Raw genomic sequence first — 17,598 nt, forward strand, 5'->3', positions numbered from 1 at the left:
GAAAACACATTGATGAATTATAGGATGTGCATCAGACTGCAATATTACTTAGTAGGAGACATTAACTCACATTTATTGCTTGCTTATTTTTAGAGTATAACTCTCCAACTTGTCAGATGACCCTTTCCACATAAGACCTAGCGCCCTCTCTATTCAGAGAAACTAAAACTCTTTTAGGTCAAGATCCACAACACAATCATTCTTTGACTTCTGAGAAATCTCAGGAGAAGAGATTTTCTTCAGCAAATAAAGCCCACGATGGACCACATTTTTGCAGGAAGATTCCCTGGCAAGGCTCAGCTCTCTGGCTGGCTGTGGCAATGCCTGCTAACCCACTTTTCTCATTACCTTAATTGGCTTGGAACTTCTTCTATGTTTTCTCCTACGGATGAGCTTTTCTCGGTCCTGCAAAACAGATGGAGTTTTCAAATCTAGAGTTGGTACATATTTCTTTATAGCTTATTTATTTTTTTGTAAAGACAGAATTGTTTCCCCTTAAGGCATTATATTTAAAATAAGACTAGGGGGTTGAGGGGGGATTAAATTTTGGCAACTTGTGGATATGTATTTTCAAAGTAAGAACATTTTATTTTTCTTGACAATGTATGTGGAGTCTCGCAAGTGCACCATTCCCCTCATCTGACTCCTCTGTTTTATACTTGAAAATCAACTAGCTTTTAAATAGCTATTTTCCTGAAAGCACTGTTCTTCCATTTTCCCAATCCCACAGTTAATTTAAATTTGTGTTAGAAAATATATTGTTTCAAAATACCATAAAACCTCATTCTTTTGAGTAATTTGTAAAGCATAGACAGCTGTCTTTTGACAGTTTTTGAATCCTTGCATGGACTTGCAGCCCCTGAAAATGGACAGAGAACAAAGAATTGGTAGGTTGGAATGCACTGCTTCATTTGTTGCTATTGTTTCCAATTCTTTGGAAAACTCAATACCTAGAAATAGTAATAAATTTCTTGGTTCAATCCTGTTGTGAATGGAGATGTCGTGGGCATTTGGCATTTATCCACTAAAGTGCTCTATGTATTTACTGCACAAAATTAAACTGGCTGGAATAAGGAATAAGTGTTCTCTAAATAACATGCCTAAAGAGCCCCAAATTCTGTAACAAATTCACCGCTTTATCTCAGAATGTACAAAGGCAGGGAAGTTCCTGAGCTAATGAATCTTGTAGATTTATGGGTTATTATGATGTAGAATTGAAGTGAAAGATACGGCTCCAGACTACATTTGAAAAATAGTCTTGATTAAGCCAGTGATATTTAGGCTTTTTGATTTCTCACCCTTATAAGTAAACATATTTTGATCATGCAACCTCAGTATGTCTAACTTTTAAAATATATTAATTATGTATTTACCTAGTCCTTCTAATCTTATATACACATTACAACACACACTCAACAAGGAATTGTTAAAAGGACAGACTTCAAAAAATTATACACAGAAGCTATACTTTTTCCATCTCTTGACAACAGTGAACCATCCTGCTCGCCCTACTCTGGAGACTTCTGATAGAAAACCCATTGCTCATTCCTTCAGCTGTTAGGCCTTCGCTTCGTCTTGAAGTGAGAGTGACAAAAGATGTCATTCACAGAATAAAGACAGAGCGGTAAAGAAGAAAACCCCAAGACAACCAGAGTTTACAAATGGGAGTGATAACTGCTCTGTCTATTCAGTAGGTACTGAAGTAATCATCAGAAAAATCTGGCCTGGAATTTCCCTTCCATAAGGTAATTACGGTATTGCTGTCTATTCAACAAATGTTAATTAAATGGCATCAATGTACTAGATACTACATTAAGTGCTGGAAAATATTGGGATACGATCCTGTTATTCTAGGCAAAATATTTAATCTCTAAGTATCAGGATCCTGGTATACTGGAAGGCAGTTCAAACACATAGACACTCTACCTACCCACTTATATAATGCGCATTTGAAAGTTCTCCTAATGGGCTTCGCAGTTATTATTTGCAACTAGATTAGATGACAAGGGATTATATTTGAAAAGGTATAAAGCAATTTAATAACATAAAATGTCTTTGGGATACAGTCTCTTGAACATAATTATATATTGAACATTTGCACTTGGGCCTCTGGGAGTAATCCAAAATTATTTAAAACTTCCAGTGTGTGTTGATTTGCTGGCTTCTTGTCTTTGGGAACAGCTTAAAGTTTACAGATTGATCCAGACCTACCCTTGTGAGCTCATCAATAATGTTCTGTTGCTCAATGACCTGCAGTTTAAGAAACTCCGTCTCTTGTTCTTCATTCGCTTGGTCAAGGTCATTCAGAGATTTTAATTTCTTCAAAGGTGGATGGGAAGTTATTTTTTCTTTCTGGATTGGAAAAGAAGAAAATACAGGTAGAGTTTTTAAAAATCCCAAACCTTCACTGTTGGCAAAAAATGTTGGTATAATATCTGTGAGACTCCATGTAAAAATGAGTGCTGTGCAGAATACAGACACACCGACTAAAACCCTTGAGTATATTTGATCTGCTATAATGCATTGAAATTGTTGGGGATTATCTGAAGATCTCTTTAACTGTATTAGAAGTCAGTTAAGGAGTACATTAGCATATCACTTGTTCATACATAATACAAGTGATGGTATCTGCCTCCCAACTACTACTAGATCCTTGCAGCTGAGGTGTTCCTGCTGTCAAGGTGTGTAAAGAGCATGCTAATGACATCTTTGAAGGAGGTTTCTGGGGCTGAGGAGTTTCTGAGCTTTTGGAGAGCATGTAGCTTCCTGGAAACACTCCTATGGTTCTGCAAATTTAGAAACCCCGTAAACTTCAGAGCCAGCAGACTTCTCTTGCCTTCTTCCTTGCTTACATAAGGGGAAATCCAAATAGCATTGTATTTAGAAAATAAGCAGAGAAAAAAGTCAGGTGACTGGAGTAACCTAAGGAAGGGCGCTCCAGTTTTGCAGAGTCGCAATACAAACCATTTCTAAATTTTCCTTGGTAACGGCTTTCAGTTTTTCTTCCATGCGCTGCAAAGACACCATCAGTTCATCATTTCTCTTGGCGAGGCACTTGTTCCTTTCCAGGAGAGGTTTACATTGCTTTTCCGTTTCCCGCACGCGTTTTAACTGGGAAGAAATAAATGAAAATTTGTCTCCTGTGGTTGAGAGGTGGGATTTGGCACAGGGAGAATCAACTGGAGAGAGTGACCACCCCTCTATCACCACCTTTGCCTTCTGCACTATGTGTCTCAGGGCTGAACACTGACAGTGCAGTCCCTCATGGAATGGATCACTTACTTTGTCTCCTATTCCCTCTGATGGTTTTTCATCAGTCTTCAAACCCGCTATCAATCTATAACGTTAACAGGTGCTGCGGAGATACTGCTTATGGAAATGCTGAGGATAAAAGTTCTCCCTGTTGGATTGGCTTTCTCTCTAGCAGTTACTTCACTATGCTCAACTCTGAGCCCTGGACCTGGAATGACCTCTCATTGGCTGAGAGAGACAAAGTAGCTCATCCGTTTCACAGTCACTAGGCAATGCAACCAGGACCTGAATCCCATCCTGATGTCTCCAAAGCCTGCTCTGTCCCACAGAGATGTTGCTAGAATCCCCTGACTCACAATAAGCTTTATTTTGGGCAAAAATCCCATGAAATTTTTGAACTATATTGATGTTTATCTTTAAGAATATCCAATCCTCACCAAGCCTAAGTAAAGTATGATTGTATTACGACCACTCACAATCAAGAGGGACAATACATACATTCTCATTTGCCTGGTCATTCTAAAGTAGACTGTTTCAACCTCTGTACCCTTGACATTTAGGCCCAGATATTTTTTGTTGTTAGGGGCATTCCTGTGTGCTGTAGGATGTTTTCCAATATCCCTGGCCTCTACCGACTAGATGTCAGTAACACCCTGCCAGTTGTGACAACCAGAGATGTCACCAGATTTTACCCAGATCACCTCTTGTTTAGAACCACTGATCTAAATTTATACTTGCTGTCTTGGAAGTAATTGTTAATAGTTCTACCTTTTGGCCGGCGCAGTGGCTCAATAGGCTAATCCTCCACCTAGTGGCGCCGGCACACCAGGTTCTAGTCCCGGTCAGGGCGCCGGATTCTGTCCTGGTTGCCCCTCTTCCAGGCCAGCTCTCTGCTGTGGCCCGGGAAGGCAGTGGAGGATGGCCCAAGTGCTTGGGCCCTGCACCCCATGGGGGACCAGGAGAAGCACCTGGCTCCTGCCTTCGGATAGGCGCGGTGCGCCGGCCGCAGTGTGCCAGCCGTGGTGGCCATTGGAGGGTGAACCAACGGCAAAGGAAGACCTTTCTCTCTGTCTCTCTCTCACTGTCCACTCTGCCTGTCCAAAAAAAATAGTTCTACCTTTTACTCTCCAAAGTCTCTCGGTTAGATAATATATTTTATGATCATCCTATACATAACAGGTTTCCAAGTTGAAGTTCTCATGATTAATTCATCATTTTCATATGAATGATTCTGAATGTGGATATGCCTAGGTGGTAGAGCTACCAAAGTAAGGAAAGGCAAGGTGTAAATCGGAAATATCTGGACAGAGTTTTAAAAACATTCCCTCTTGTTCTTGAGAATCTGACATTTTAGGAAGTTGTGACAGGGGAAATATAACTGTCCATGAATGTATGAAAGACCTCTCATTGTGATTCTTGAATAGCATTTCAACAATTCTATCTTCAGTCTCAATTTGATATCAATGACCAAAATTGGGCTTATTTTTCATAAATAATTTTACTTAATCTGCAATTCCTGAACTTTCATCCCTGAATCATTAATATTAATTACTGAGTGCATAAAAAGATAAATAAACTACTCCATTAGGTTCATTATCTTAATCTGTGTCTCTTTGGGTGGCCAATGACATGTGCTTTAAAAAATTACATTTGCTTAATATACACAACTCATATAAAATGTATGTAAACACGAAGAAAATAACTAATTCTTTCATATATAAGAGTCCTCTAGTACCCAATAAAATGGTTCTTTTAAAAGACATACCCAATATATAACAAAGGAAAGTAGAAAGCAATATATATGTATGTATACATGTATACACAGATTTATGTAAACACAAGAAAACCTGATATAATTCAATTAATAATAATAAAGATTTTAAATCAAGAAGTATAACCAGAGAAAAATTTCATAGTGGTAAAAGGCTCAGTACACTAAAAACATGTAACAAATATTAATTTATATGCATATAGTAAAACAATTTCAAATACATATGGGCAAACTGAAAGAAATAAGAGATATAGACAAATATGTTAGGAGAATAAGCAGACACAAATATGAGTAAGGATACAGAAAATTTTAAATAAGACAAATGCCAATTTGAATAATATGTTATTCATTGAATAATAAAATATGAATGAATCTTACATGTTATACAATCACAAATATCATGCTAAAGAAAAGAAGCCAGACACAAAAGAGAAAATATTGCATGATTCCCCTGACAAAAATGTTTACCAATGGTAAGAGCCATCTGTGCCTACAGAAGTCAGGGTAGTGGTTAACTTTAGAAGGATGGTGATTAGGAGGGGTCACACAAAAGGGAGGTCCTGAGATTCTGGTAACTTTCCACGTATTCATCCATTTGAGGGTTATAAGGATGTACCATGTTGTGAATATTTATTAATGTGTACTTTTTTCTGTTATGTTTTACTTCTAAAGCTTCATATATACTTCTCTAACACAATGCCTAACAGGAAAATAAAGTAGAAACATTCTGATGTAACTTACCAATTCATTTCGTTCATCTCCAAGCAAAGTATTCCTGTCTTCTAATTTTCTTATAGTGGCGTTCAATTCAGCTATTCTCTTCTGATTTCTTCTCAAATCCTACCGATGAAAATTAAAATGGTTATTTCCTTGATAACACTTTTCACTTTTGGAATACTGCTCATAAAATTAATTGGCACAGTTCTCTTTACTGAGAGTAAAATATTCTCTTATTTAGAGAAGAATAATTATCTACTTTTCCCCCTAATATTCATGGTTTGAATTTAGGAGAAATCCTGGTTGAAATTACAAATGAATTCCCTTGTAGCAGTTACACCCCAAAGGCTGGGCTCATGGACAGGGGAGCAGAAGGCTGAATCAGCCTTTCAGAGCTGTGTCCTCCGAGACCATGGTTCCGTTGTAATTACATGAGATCAAGGAGCAACCCTTGTGTCGTGGATGCATCTTGCTCCCCACTGCTTACACAGATCTACTGCTATTCCACGTAGCCAAAGAGGTAACTGGGTAGGAGCTGGGAATGGGCTTGTAAAGTCCTGCATATCCCTGGAGAAAAGGTCAGAGTGAGAAAAGGTCAGCGTGTGACCTTCATGTATAAAAAGCAGCAGTTGGACCCGCATGGGAGACCAGAAGCACCTGGCTCCCGGCTTCAGATCAGCGCGGTGCACTGGCCGCAGCATGCCGGCCGCAGCGGCCATTGGAGAGTGAACCAGTGGTAAAGGAAGACCTTTCTCTCTATCTTTCTCTCTCACTGTCCACTCTGCCTGTCAAAAAAAAAAAAAAAAAAAAAAGCAGCAGTTGGTAGGAGAGGCTCTGCTGGTATATTTTTACAACTGGCTTTCCTACTGACAAAACTGCCACAAATCACTTTACACACAGCAATCATGGCTTGCCTCTCAGCTAGTCCATAGGATTATTATCATATGCTTGCAATTTTATTATCATCTTACATTTTGTTAGTGCAGTATTGTTGACACAGCAATTTCACACCTATTGTATCTCTAGAGTCACAATACTCTCCAAGAGTCAGCAGAATGGGTAAAAATCAGGGAGGCTGTTACCTGTTTCAGGTTTCATGTTTAGAATCAATAAATCAAATATATTACACATATATGGTATTTTCTCCACAAGTATGACACGTTGCAGGTGTCAGTGATAGAACCAAAGCATACATCTGCTAAATCCTAGATCAGTACTGTCTCTACCTCCCACCAGGATATATAAATATATATCTTGACTATATATATTCTTGAATACCAATTCTTGAATTATTCATCACTTGGTACTAAGTAGTACTTTAATAGAACTCATCTCTGTTCTTAAATAATACATTTTCATCTTTTTAACAGCTAATAACTTGAAAGGTATAGATGTGTTAGCAAACTACAGACAAGCCCTATTCCATCATCGCACTTTTGAAAATAATTTCTTATATAAAGTGTTGAACATCAAGGGAAATAAGTGGCAAGTTCAATAAGACTAGAAGCTTTCACAGGATGAGCATAACCGGTTTAGTTTCTCATACAGTTATACATTTTGATCCCTTTAAATGATAACCTTCTTTATCAATTTCTAACCCAATTGTTCGTGTAAGGGAAAATGATTATTCTTGGCAAGAGGTAAAATATTTCCATCTAATTTATGATTCTTATAATAGACTTAAACTGGAAAGGTATTGCTTGCCTAGAAAATTCTATGAGGGATTTAAAGAGAGCCATATTTTTCACGTGATCTACTAATGCAGCACAGACCACTTTTGTTGTCTATCAGTTTAGAAAACCCTCTTCCCAAGATACTAGCTGGTGGTATAATGGGAAGTAAAATTGATTTCTTTGTAGTAAAATGAAAAGTGCTTAAGTGAAAAGAAAAATTTGGAAGCTAAATAAAAGATGACTCCTGAGTTCTGAACTTCAACTTGGACAGACTTACAGGACTGCCGCAATGTTCAGAGCCGTCTCCTGCCCTTCCTGGGATTTCCCGTTTCGGACTGCTCATGTTACACTCAGCCTCCTTGACGAGAAAGAGTTGCTCATCCAAAGCCTCCTTCTGCAGCTGGAGTTTCTGTACATAGCCTGTCTGGGTCTCCAGTTCCTTTTCCAGCGAAAAGATGATCCTGTCCTTGGCTTTGATTTCATCCATCTGAATTAAACGAGACCCAGAATATTCTTATTTAACAATGCTGTGAAGAAATGCATTTTCATAGCGGTATGAGTTTAACTTCTTTCTTCTAAATGAAATCAGGAAAAAGTGGACATAACAAGTGTACTCAATTCATGAATACATTGAGCAACATTGTGAAATGAACGGCCGTTGAGGTTAATTAAATGTCAAGGAGAGTCATTTTTCTCTCTACCATATCCTGTGTAGATGTTTTCATTCAGTAGATTGCTTGAAATGGTCTAGGCTGGTTAAATACGGAAAGCAAAGGCAAACTTTAAAATAGGTTATTAGTATAGATAAAGACAGACACTAAATACACCACTACAATGTTTCCTAGCACATTTGTGTTACTTTCTCTTCAAGGGGAGTGGACATTTGCGTTCAATTCAAATAACAGCTGTCATAGTTAGGCCACTTGCAACTGAAGAAACTGCAGAGTTCCCAGTGACTGAGTCATCTCCTAAGACTAACAGGTTTGTGTTCAAGTAGTGAATTTGGAGAGGAGTCCATCCATGGGTCATGTCATGTGGCTCTTTCCACTCCCATTCATACTGTACAGCAGCCAGCTTTTAGCAAACAGTCTGCCCTTACGCTCAGAAAATGATGGTTGGGACTTGAACAGGGATGGCAAAACGGGGCTATATTAGACACTATCTCCCCTCCTCCATGTGCGGAATATATGTAGTGATTCCAACACTCATTTCTGCTAAGCCTGATCATGTCCTCAAAAATATTTCTCAAAGCAGAGCCAAAGGCATTGGATACCAACTGATCAGCGTTCCACTGCCATGGAACCTTTCTGCCATTCCTGGATGAGGGATAACAAACTGACTGTAAAATAGACAGCCCGGTCATTGACAGTAACATTTCTTCTCATTTTACTGTATTGTATGCAAATATTCAATATGCAAATAGGGAAAAGATATCCAATACAGAGAAAATTTTACCATTTTCCTATTTCTCAAAATAATTCTTTACAAACAACAATTCACTTTGTACAAATCTTTGTTGTGCTGTTTAGACAAGAAAAAAATATTTGAGGCAGAAATTACATTACATAGTTTCATATTTTCCAAATATATGTGAGCTTTTGCCACCAAGTCACAAGATTAAACTTTAGGTCAATTTTGGGAGGGCATTAAATTCTACATGATCCTATGGTGTCATTTGATAATTTGTAAGTAATCATTACTGTCCTGTTAATTCTGGAATACAAATATCACTTCTAGTTTATATCTCTTTGCAGTAAGTCCACTCCTGTTCTTAACTGGGTAATGCACTTTTCTGTCAAACCTGTCATCTATAGTGTTATATACATTTTAATTTAGCACCCAATCTGCCTGTTCCTAATTGATTCTGATGTATCCTCCCCGACTGAGCTCGATTCCATTACTTCCCACATAAATACTCCAATCATCACCATCATCATAACTGAAATATATCCATCTTTTAGTATATTTAAAGCACTAAAGTGAGAAATTTACATACTTCATCTCATTTCAGAGCAGTCTTATTCAGTAGATTCTGTTATCACTGTGTTATAGATGACGACAGGTGACCTGAAAGGTTTAAAAGCTGGCTCCAGGGAGCAGGTGCCTGTAAAGCACACTGAAGTGCCTAAGCTTGATTCTTGGCTCCAGCTACTGTTTGGAGCTTCCCACCTGAGAGTTAGTTGATGCTGATTCAAGTAGTTGAGTCCTCTCTGCCTCTCAAATTAAAAAAAAATTAAAAACACCAAAAATTTTGGTGGTAGTCATCTGCTAGTCAGTATTGAAACCTGATTTTTTAATTCACTCTTGTGATACTAGAGGCCTTTCTCAGGCACTGTGCTCCTCTTGCCTCAAGATTACCCATCTTCCAGCATTTTCCATGCTGGTTTTCAGTGGAGTACCTTAGTAATTATTATTGTGGTAATTCTATTGCATAGTGGTTATAAGCATGCTCTCTCACCTCAGAATACTGAATACTGACCAAAGTTATATTTCATTGATGGAAAGGGATGCATACCAGAATTCTCTGAGGGAACCTCCTAAACAGAACAGCTCCCATTTCCCTCCCTTCCAGTTACAAAAATGGAATTAGGGCATAGGGTAGGAACAGGATAAGGAAGAATGAAAAAATGAATACGAGTACATCTGTTTTATTGAAACAGTTGTCTATGTTATTCTGTTTTTACCCAATTTTCAAACCCCTTTTAAAGTGGCTTAACTTTTAAATTGTCACTAAGAGGGATTTTCTGGCTACTTAATGTATGCTTTGATGAAATGATATCACAGAAACAATTTACAAATCAACAAGGGAACATATTTGCAGATTTTATATCGAAAGCCCTTAAGAATCAAAAATACTTAATGCAAAGCTTCCTTTTTCATTACTTACCTGCTGGCTTCAGAGTTCACAGTCTTGATTCTTTCTTCATCAGTCATTATTGTTTCCGAAACCAAAGGCAGGGCAGAACCAATATGTCTGCACTGTGTTTGGTCTTTATTATCGAAAAAATACAATAGAATGAGCTGCAGATAAAGCATGCAAAGTGTAGCAAAGGCAACATTTCACAGTCACATTGTACTGCAGTGCAAAGAACATTATACATCCTTAGTTTTTGAAAGTGTTCCATGATAACTACTTTGAACTTAAAATTGAAATCTTAGAGATATCATCCAAGGGACATAATGGAAATTCTTCAAAAACAATTACTTCAATTACTTAGCATTGCTTGACACATGAGGGAAAGTATAGTTTCTCTTAAAAAGATACATTTTCTAGTGAAGTAGAAAGTACATTCTAACAAGTGATGGCTTATTTGATAAGTTAAAACTAAACTTTAACTAATGCTGAATATCTGAGTATAGTAAATATAAAGGTTTCTTTTAAAATAGCTGGGCAATTTCAAATTAGGGCATTACAGCTTTCAGACAATTGTTCCATTTGTTTTGTTTTTAAGCATGGTAAAAAAAATCATGTGACTTTTGGCTATTTGTTAAAAGGAAGGCAACTTTAGGGGTTGAAGTAAGTCTTGGAAATTGTGAAAAGCAAAAAAGTTACTTAGGAAGGACACACAACTTAAAATTTATAATGGTTCCTGTTGTAAGTGGCCCATGTTTATTTTGGGGAAAAGACCAGTTTTTAAAATGACTAGGGATTTTGTGTCTCTGTGTCCTGTTTCCAGATAGTATTCTTGGAAAATCGAATGGCAAATCACTTGAGATATTCACAGTGGCTGCCATTTTCACACACAGGGAAAACTGTAGCTACTTTTCTATCCCCTGTAAAACATCCAGTAACACTTTACAAATGGAAACCCCACAAAACAAGCTGACTTCTGAGGAGCACATAATTTAGAATATTTTTGCAGCTATCCAGGAATGTAGGTGTTTTCTCCACACATGTGGTCTGGGAGAACCTCAAGTTCATTTGAGAAAGGCGATTCCAAAAATTGCTTACATTTGCAATCCATTTTTGGCCTGCCCTTAGCTTTCCTTAGATCTCCCTCCCTCCCTAGTGATCTAGTTTGTATTTTAAATACAGCACTAGACAAAAGTGTGCACTGTTTATTAGCATCCACTAACAAGGAAACACCGGAAAAATAAACCGCACAGCATTCTGAAACCTGGACAGAAGGTGGTTCTGCCTGGGGCCTCCAGGATTACTAACCAGCCTCCGAATATCCCGCTCGGACTCCCACTTGATCTTCGAGATGGCTTCTTGGTGGGATTGGTGCTCACTCCTAAGGTCCCCGGCCTTGATCTTATCCGCTTGGATCATATTGCTCAGAGCCTCGTCCACCTGCTTCTTGGCTGTTTTCAGGTCCGCAATTTCCTGTAAGAGCTTAAGGCGCTCTGCATCAAACAGTTTCCGGGCCTCCTCCCGGGCCTCAATGGTGAGCGCTGTCCTTACTTTGTCGCTGCTGCCGTCCCGTAGAGCACACAGGGCCGACTTGAGCCTCTGGATCTCTCCGTCCCGCACCTTCACTGTCCTCGACATCTCCTGCTCGTGCTGCTTGATGAGATTCTCCCGCACGGCTTGCAGCTCCTTCATCTTCTCCTCATGGAGCTTGGTTTTGAGTTCTGTCACCAGCACCGTGTGCTTGCGCTGCTCCAGCTCACGGATCCTCTTGGCTTCTTGCGTCTTCTCTCTTTCAAGCTTGGATACCTGAAAGTACAGAGGCAAAAGGATGAAAAAAAAAAAATAAATGACCCTCAAAGGCAAGGTGTGTTCCTAGGCAGGATTGGCAGCGCTGGCTGCTGTGATGGCTTAATTCTCCTCTGTTTTCAAATCCCAGGCCCCTGTGCGCTCCCAGGCAAGGGTACCACGGGGCATGCAGTTTGTGGAAAGATGAAATGCCCTCTAATCCTCCGCCTTGCGGCGCCGGCACACCGGGTTCTAGCCCCGGTCAGGGCGCTGGATTCTGTCCCGGTTGCCCCTCTTCCAGGCCAGCTCTCTGCTGTGGCCAGGGAGTGCAGTGGAGGATGGCCCAAGTGCTTGGGCCCTGCACCCCATGGGAGACCAGGAAAAGCACCTGGCTCCTGCCATCGGATCAGCGCAGTGCGCTGGCCTCAACGCGCTGGCCGCGGCAGCCATTGGAGGGTGAACCAACGGCAAAGGAAGACCTTTCTCTCTGTCTCTCTCTCTCACTGTCCACTCTGCCTGTCAAGAAAAAAAAAAAAAAAAAGGAAAGAAAGATGAAATGCCTAGATTGTAGATTGTTTATTTGACTTTGTTCACACAAATATTTGATGTTCTCAGGATTTCCTAGTCCATGTGTGGTCAGCACACATGCAGCATAGGCAGTGTTCAGAAGCTTACTAAATACAGCTCTAGACAAAAAGTGTACACTGCTTATTATCCTCCAGTAACAAGGAAAGAATCCCGGGCCCCAGCCTAGACCTATGAATGAGAAGGGGCATTTTCACCAATCCCCGGGCGACTGGTATGCGCATTAATGTTAAGAAGTATTGCTAATGGTTTTCTGCCTGGTGGGGAGGAGTTCAATATAGATCATCTAGAGGGCCCATTAGACTACACAGCCTTAGCTAGGTCCCAGCTGATACACGTGAGCATCTCAGAATAGCTCAGGGTTTGATATTGTGATCAGGCTCATAAATCAGTGCCTGGGTGATGTTATAAATGATTCCCCTCCTTTTCTTGTGGGGAAGGGGAAGGGAAAGTGCTACAGCTAAGCAGGAAGGTGGAAAATGAAGGCAATGGGGATAGCCTCACTTGTCCTTTTCCTGGTATGGCAACTCAGTTCCAACACACACACACACACACACACACACACAGAGCAATAAAACCCAATAAGTAAAAAAGGGGAAAACTTCCCTGCTGCTCCTTGGGGTCCTCTGCCTGATAAAGGACTTGGGTGGCTGTAGTTCCTTTCAAGGTGGTGGTTTTTTGTGCATGCTCCTCAGATGCCTCCTTGTATCTCCCCCACCCCCCACCCCGAGCCATTGTTCTTGCTGCAGCCCAATCCAACACTCCAACTAATTGAGCAGAATATTCCTTTTTGCTTTCCAAGAATTCTAGTTAAAAGTTCTGGGGCTGGCAATGTGGTGTAGCTTGTAAAGCCAATGCCTGCAATGCCAGTATATTGTATGGACGCCAGTTCAAGTCCCTGCTGCTCCACTTCCAATCCAGCTCCATGCTAATGCTCCTGGGAAGGCAGCAGAAGATGGGTCAAGTGCTTGGACCCCTGCACCCATTTGGGAGACCTAGAAGAAGCTCCTTGCTCCAGGCTTCAGTCTGGCCAGCCCTTGCCTTTGAGCCATCTGGGGAGTGAACCAGCATATGGAAGGCCAATCAATCTCTCTATCTCTGCCTCTCTCTCTCTCTTTCAAATTAATAAAAAATAGATCTACTTTAAAAAAGTTCTTCTGTGTTTTGTTACATTTTTAGTGATAATACAGACCTGCTGATGGATTACTAATGATGCTACCTGTATCTGGCTCACTCAGTCTCTGATTCGGTAGATAAGGACAGGTGCCTAGTACTAACAGCTTAAAAACACTCCCGGTTGTCCTGTTCTGTTGTCTCCCTCCCTCATCTTGCTGTCTGTCTCTATGTGTGTTTTATCTCTGTATCCCTCTGTTCATTTTCTCCCCTGCACACATACACACAGCAAGTAGAAAAAGAGAAAAGTAGTTAAGAGACTTTCTAGCTTAAAAAAAAATTAAGATTAAAACTCCCCATTGAACCTTGTAATTATCACGTAAAGTGTCCACTATTTTACTTACCTTAGTGGTTCACCTACCTTTAGGCAGAATACTATTTTCCAAGTACTCACAGCATCCTGCAAATATTTCCTTTTGAAAGCACAGAGATTATCCCTATGAAGGTTGTTCTAAAAAGAGCTCAGAGCACAAGGGAGCTTGATGTGGTATGCAGCCGGGCACCCTCACAAGGCTGTCCTCTGGTCTCCTGGATGCCTATTCTGTGACATGTGATAGAGCTGTGCTGTCCAACAGGTAGCCACCACCACACTGCACACTTGGAACATCAAAAGTTTGGATGGAGATTTGTTCTAAGGGTAAAACACGTTACAGATTTTGAAGACTTAGTGTGAGCTAAGGAATGCAAAATATGGGAAGGGTGTTTGGTGTGGCAGTTGGGATGCTCTCTTATCAGAGTGCCTGGTTCAAGTTTGCACTCCTCTGCTTGCGATCCAGCTTCCTGGAAGGCTACAGGTGATGGCTCAAGTACGTAAGGCCCTGCCACCCATGTGGGAGAACTGGATGGAGTTCCTGATCCTACGTTCAGTCTGGTCCAGGCCTGGCTGCTGCAAGCATTTGGGTAGTGAACCAGAGAACATAAGATTTGTCTACCTTTCAAATAAAATGAAAATATATAAAAATTTTAAAATGAATGTGAAAGATATGCTTAGTCATATTTATGTTGATTATATAAGAAACTATTATTAAAAGTAATTCTGTTTCTACTTTTAAAAATCATAACTATATGAAATCTAGAACTCATATATGGCTTGCATTTATGGCTCACATCTTAGTTCTCTTGGACAGCACTGTTCTTGAGTTCTGAGGGGCTCATTTGGTGAACCTAACTTGCCCCCACACTGCTGGTGATAATTCTCTCAGGAAAGCCCCATTCTGGTTTTATTTACGTGCCTGCTCAAAAGCCACCCAGGGCCCCTTTTTCCTGTGGAATAAAATCGCAGCCTCTCAGCTTCATCTTTCAGCCTCTCACAGAGGTGTTGCTGGACTTCCAACTCTCTTTTGCCCTTCCCTCACCGGCCCTCTGTCAGAGATAGGGGATTCAGCCATTCTCTGCTATGCAATTTGCTCTCCCATACCTGGAGTTTCCTCTTCTGAACTACCCCTTCCAGGTCTCACTGACAAGCTGGGTCATCCTTTCCTGCTCTGTCACTCCAACAGCGCTGAACAAACCCCACTTTTCTTGCCTTTGTCTTCCCAGCACACTCTGGGAGCATCTCTCTGCTGATTCTTCCCCTGTTTTTATTTATACTATTTTTTTGGACACATGTCTGTTCTCCTGAACACCCCTTCTAACTCTAGCCCAGATTGGAAACTCCTAAAAAATCACCAAAGAGCCCTGCTCATCAACAGGGACCCAGGGGCTGCCAGCACAGCACACAATAAGGAGCAGAAGGCATCACAGGGGGTGAGTCAGTGTGTTTTCCAGGCTAACCCATAGCCAGAGGAAAGAATCATATATCCTATCTCGTGGCTAAGAGAACACAGTCTTCTGGAGTTACCAGAGCGGCCTCTCATCTATCCCTTCCCTGGATACAACAAAACAAGCATCTCCTAACATCAGGACCTCCAGCTCTCCTCTTGATGTTTCCTTTGGTGCATTAGTGGGCACAACCTTGAGCTTTCCATTCTTTTAGAGTCAATGGAAGTGGGCATCTTTTGGGCCAGAGGTGAGAAAACTATAATCCATGGACCAAATCTATCCTGCCCTCTATTTTTATGAATAGTTTCACTGGAAAATAGCCTTGCACATAACTTACAGGTTGCTTACGACTGCTTTTGTGCTATAATGGAGTTGAGTAAGTTTGCAGAAACTTTCTGGCCCACAAAGCTTAAAAAATTTACTATCTCGGCCGGCGCCGCGGCTCAATAGGCTAATCCTCCGCCCTGTGGCGCTGGAACACTGGGTTCTAGTCCTGGTTGGGGCGCCGCATTCTGTCCCGGTTGCCCCTCTTCCAGGGCAGCTCTCTGCTGTGGCCCGGAAGTACAGTGGAGGATGGCCCAAGTGCTTGGGCCCTGCACCCGCATGGGAGACCAGGAGAAGCACCTGGCTCCTGGCTTCGGATCAGCGTGGTGCACCGGCTGCAGTGTGCCAGCCGTGGTGGCCATTGGAGGGTGAACTAACGGCAAAAGGAAGACCTTTCTCTCTGTCTCTCTCTCTCACTGTCCACTCTGCCTGTCAATAAATAAATAAATAAATAAAAATAAAAAATTTTTACTATCTCACTCTTTACAGAAAACATTTACTTATTCCTGTCATAGAGAGTACATTTTTGAGGGGAGGGATCTTATTATTTCCCATTTAGAAACTCTTTAAATTTACCTTTCACATAAGACAATGCGGAAGTTACTTTAGCTCAAATGATAGGAACTTATCCACCTACAACTTCAGCAGGAGGTATTCACATCAGGCATTTGGAACAGTATTAGGACTACAAAGACTACTGTTAACAAGTCGCTAAGGGAAATGTTAGCAATGCTTCCTTGAACAATGAAAGACTATTGTAAAAATGAACAGAGTGAGAAATTCTGGGTTTGCATTTCTATGTCACTATTTTCCATTTCTATGAAAGTTGTTTAAAAAATGCCTGTACCAGGGTTTCCTTAAGGGTTAACTTACATAATGCCTGTGAAAGCACCATGACCTGTACAGTATTCTGAAAAAGTGAGGTAGTCCTATCTCTGGAAATGGTTAAAGACACCTGATCTAAAATTATATGTCAAATTTTCTGCAGGTGCATTAGGATGTATCTCTCTGTCACTCTGTCATTTCTCTCAAATTATAGACACTAACCTTCTCTGTGTACACTGGAGGGGATATTAACAACAAGAAAAGCAGTGATAATGCATCAGCACAGAAAATAGAGTCTAGCCTGAAGACAAAAACAAATACAAACACACACTGGCCTTCTTGGCTATCCTTAAAAGAATCCATAGAAACCAAAGAAAATAAAAAGGACTTGAGTAACATCCAACATTTCTTATGTCCACTTATTTGGGCTGCCATGGAGACTGGCATTTTTTTGCAAGATTTCTAGGCATGACTTGTTTTTAATCCTCGGGAAAAGTGCTTCACTGTGAAGGAGAGCCAAAGGGTGTGAGCTAATTTTGGGTGGGTAAAGTACGAATAATTTTCTTTTTTTTACTAAAATCATCTTCTTAAAATTATTTTCAGTGAAGATTGCACCACTGCAGAAATAAACTTAAGCATCTTAAAATACTTCTTGAAATGAATACAAAAAAGATGAAGAGCTGTTGCTGAGTAACAATGAATATACGAAGATGATCATATTCAGAAATGGAGAAAATTAGAAGAAATCAATTTTGAATACTGGAGATGTTTCAAGGCAAAAAATTTGAGCTTCATCATAGAATATCTAGCACTAGATATGTGGAGGGCTACTATGAGTTAGGCACCTATCTAAATAGGCTCTATTGTCTATCAGTACA

At 40.4% G+C, this 17,598-nt stretch overlaps 1 protein-coding gene across 3 annotated transcripts in view; it reads right to left on the bottom strand.

The window, feature by feature from the left end:
* The window catches only part of JAKMIP2 (janus kinase and microtubule interacting protein 2), a 197,152-nt gene that overhangs the window by 46,052 nt on the left and 133,502 nt on the right, over nt 1-17,598 (bottom strand). For all 3 annotated transcript variants that reach the window (XM_002710292.5, XM_089336038.1, XM_089336039.1), the window contains 6 exons: nt 11,576-12,073; nt 7,691-7,900; nt 5,765-5,863; nt 2,965-3,111; nt 2,212-2,352; nt 349-405 (listed from right to left, as the gene is read on the bottom strand). In XM_002710292.5, the coding sequence (XP_002710338.1) occupies nt 349-405; nt 2,212-2,352; nt 2,965-3,111; nt 5,765-5,863; nt 7,691-7,900; nt 11,576-12,073 (1,152 nt within the window). The remainder of the gene's footprint in view (nt 1-348; nt 406-2,211; nt 2,353-2,964; nt 3,112-5,764; nt 5,864-7,690; nt 7,901-11,575; nt 12,074-17,598) is intronic.

The sequence above is a fragment of the Oryctolagus cuniculus genome, chromosome 6 (genome assembly GCF_051225735.1).
Source record: "Oryctolagus cuniculus isolate XC-2025 breed Fujian yellow rabbit chromosome 6, ASM5122573v1, whole genome shotgun sequence".
NCBI classification, from domain to species: domain Eukaryota; kingdom Metazoa; phylum Chordata; class Mammalia; order Lagomorpha; family Leporidae; genus Oryctolagus; species Oryctolagus cuniculus.